The sequence below is a fragment of the Hippocampus comes genome, unplaced genomic scaffold (assembly GCF_001891065.2).
Source record: "Hippocampus comes isolate QL1 unplaced genomic scaffold, H_comes_QL1_v1.1 scaffold22, whole genome shotgun sequence".
NCBI classification, from domain to species: Eukaryota; Metazoa; Chordata; class Actinopteri; order Syngnathiformes; family Syngnathidae; genus Hippocampus; species Hippocampus comes.
The window spans coordinates 8,306,016-8,307,002 of NW_017806175.1; the positions used below are offsets into that span (position 1 = coordinate 8,306,016).

General features: G+C 67.5%; 1 protein-coding gene across 1 annotated transcript in view; it reads right to left on the reverse strand.

Moving 5' to 3' along the window:
• Positions 1 to 683: 683 nt before the first annotated feature.
• LOC109531963 (max-binding protein MNT-like) overlaps positions 684 to 987 on the reverse strand; it is a gene marked incomplete at its 5' end in the record, with an annotated part of 7,132 nt that continues 6,828 nt past the window's right edge. The window contains one exon of the mRNA XM_019896501.1: positions 684 to 981. Within this exon, the coding sequence (XP_019752060.1) occupies positions 819 to 981 (163 nt within the window). The remainder of the gene's footprint in view (positions 982 to 987) is intronic.

Below are 987 nucleotides of genomic sequence, written 5' to 3' on the forward strand. Positions count from 1 at the left end.
CCTCACACCGCCGGCTCAAAGTGGGCCAACTGTGGATCGCGCTCGTGACACACTTTGAGCACACATGGCCCCCGCTGATGTGTGTGCGAGGGAGGGGGGGGGGGCGCGGGTCGTAGAAAAATCAACGAGGAGGGGACAAAACGGAAGGCTCGTGACAGGAACCTCCTTGGCGGTGACGTATGCACGCGCACGGGTTTCCGCGTTGGAAAAAAGCCAAGAAAAGGCACCCTTGAAAGGCCAAGTTTCACCGCGGCACATCCGAACCGAGAACCGAGAACCGGGGCAGAGAAAGAAGGTCCGGGTTGGCGGGGTGGGGGCGCGTCGCACGGTTCTTACCGCGGGAGAGGCGCCGCGGTTCGACTTGACGCTCCGCCAGCTCGGTCCGATCCCGCTCGGCCTGCCACTCCAGGAAGCGGGCGGCCTCCAGCAGCGTGTCGATGCTCATGGCCGAACCGGGACGAGGTGACGACTGCGGCCGATCCGGGCGAGACGAGACCAGACGAGAGCGGCGCGGCGGGGGCGGGGGGCGGGAGGTGGAATTGGCACGCGCGGCTCCTGGACCCCGCGGGCTGCTCGCTCGCAAATCTAGCTGGCTCGCTCCTCGGCGGGCCGGAGCGGGCCGGGCTGACTTTCGAGGAGCCAAAATGGTGCCAAGTTAGACGGCGGCGGCGGCGGCGGCCGACGGGGCTTTTGGCCTGAGCACAGTGATGCAGGCTAAAAAAAAAAAAGGCCGTCCATTCCCCTTTGTTTTTGGCGGCGTCGTCTGGTCCCAAGAAGATCGGAAGCTGTCCAAACGCGTCCGGCCGCGTCGGCAGCGTTCAGGCCAGTTTGATGGTGCTGACGGGGAAGGTGGGCACCGTTACCATGGTGACGGCCGCCTGGCCCACCAGCTGGGGGTGGGGCGCCAGCACGGCGGTGGGTTTCCCCAGCGCCGCCGCCGCCTGCTGGCTCAGCGCGCCGCCGCCGCCGCCCGCCTGATGGGGGGGC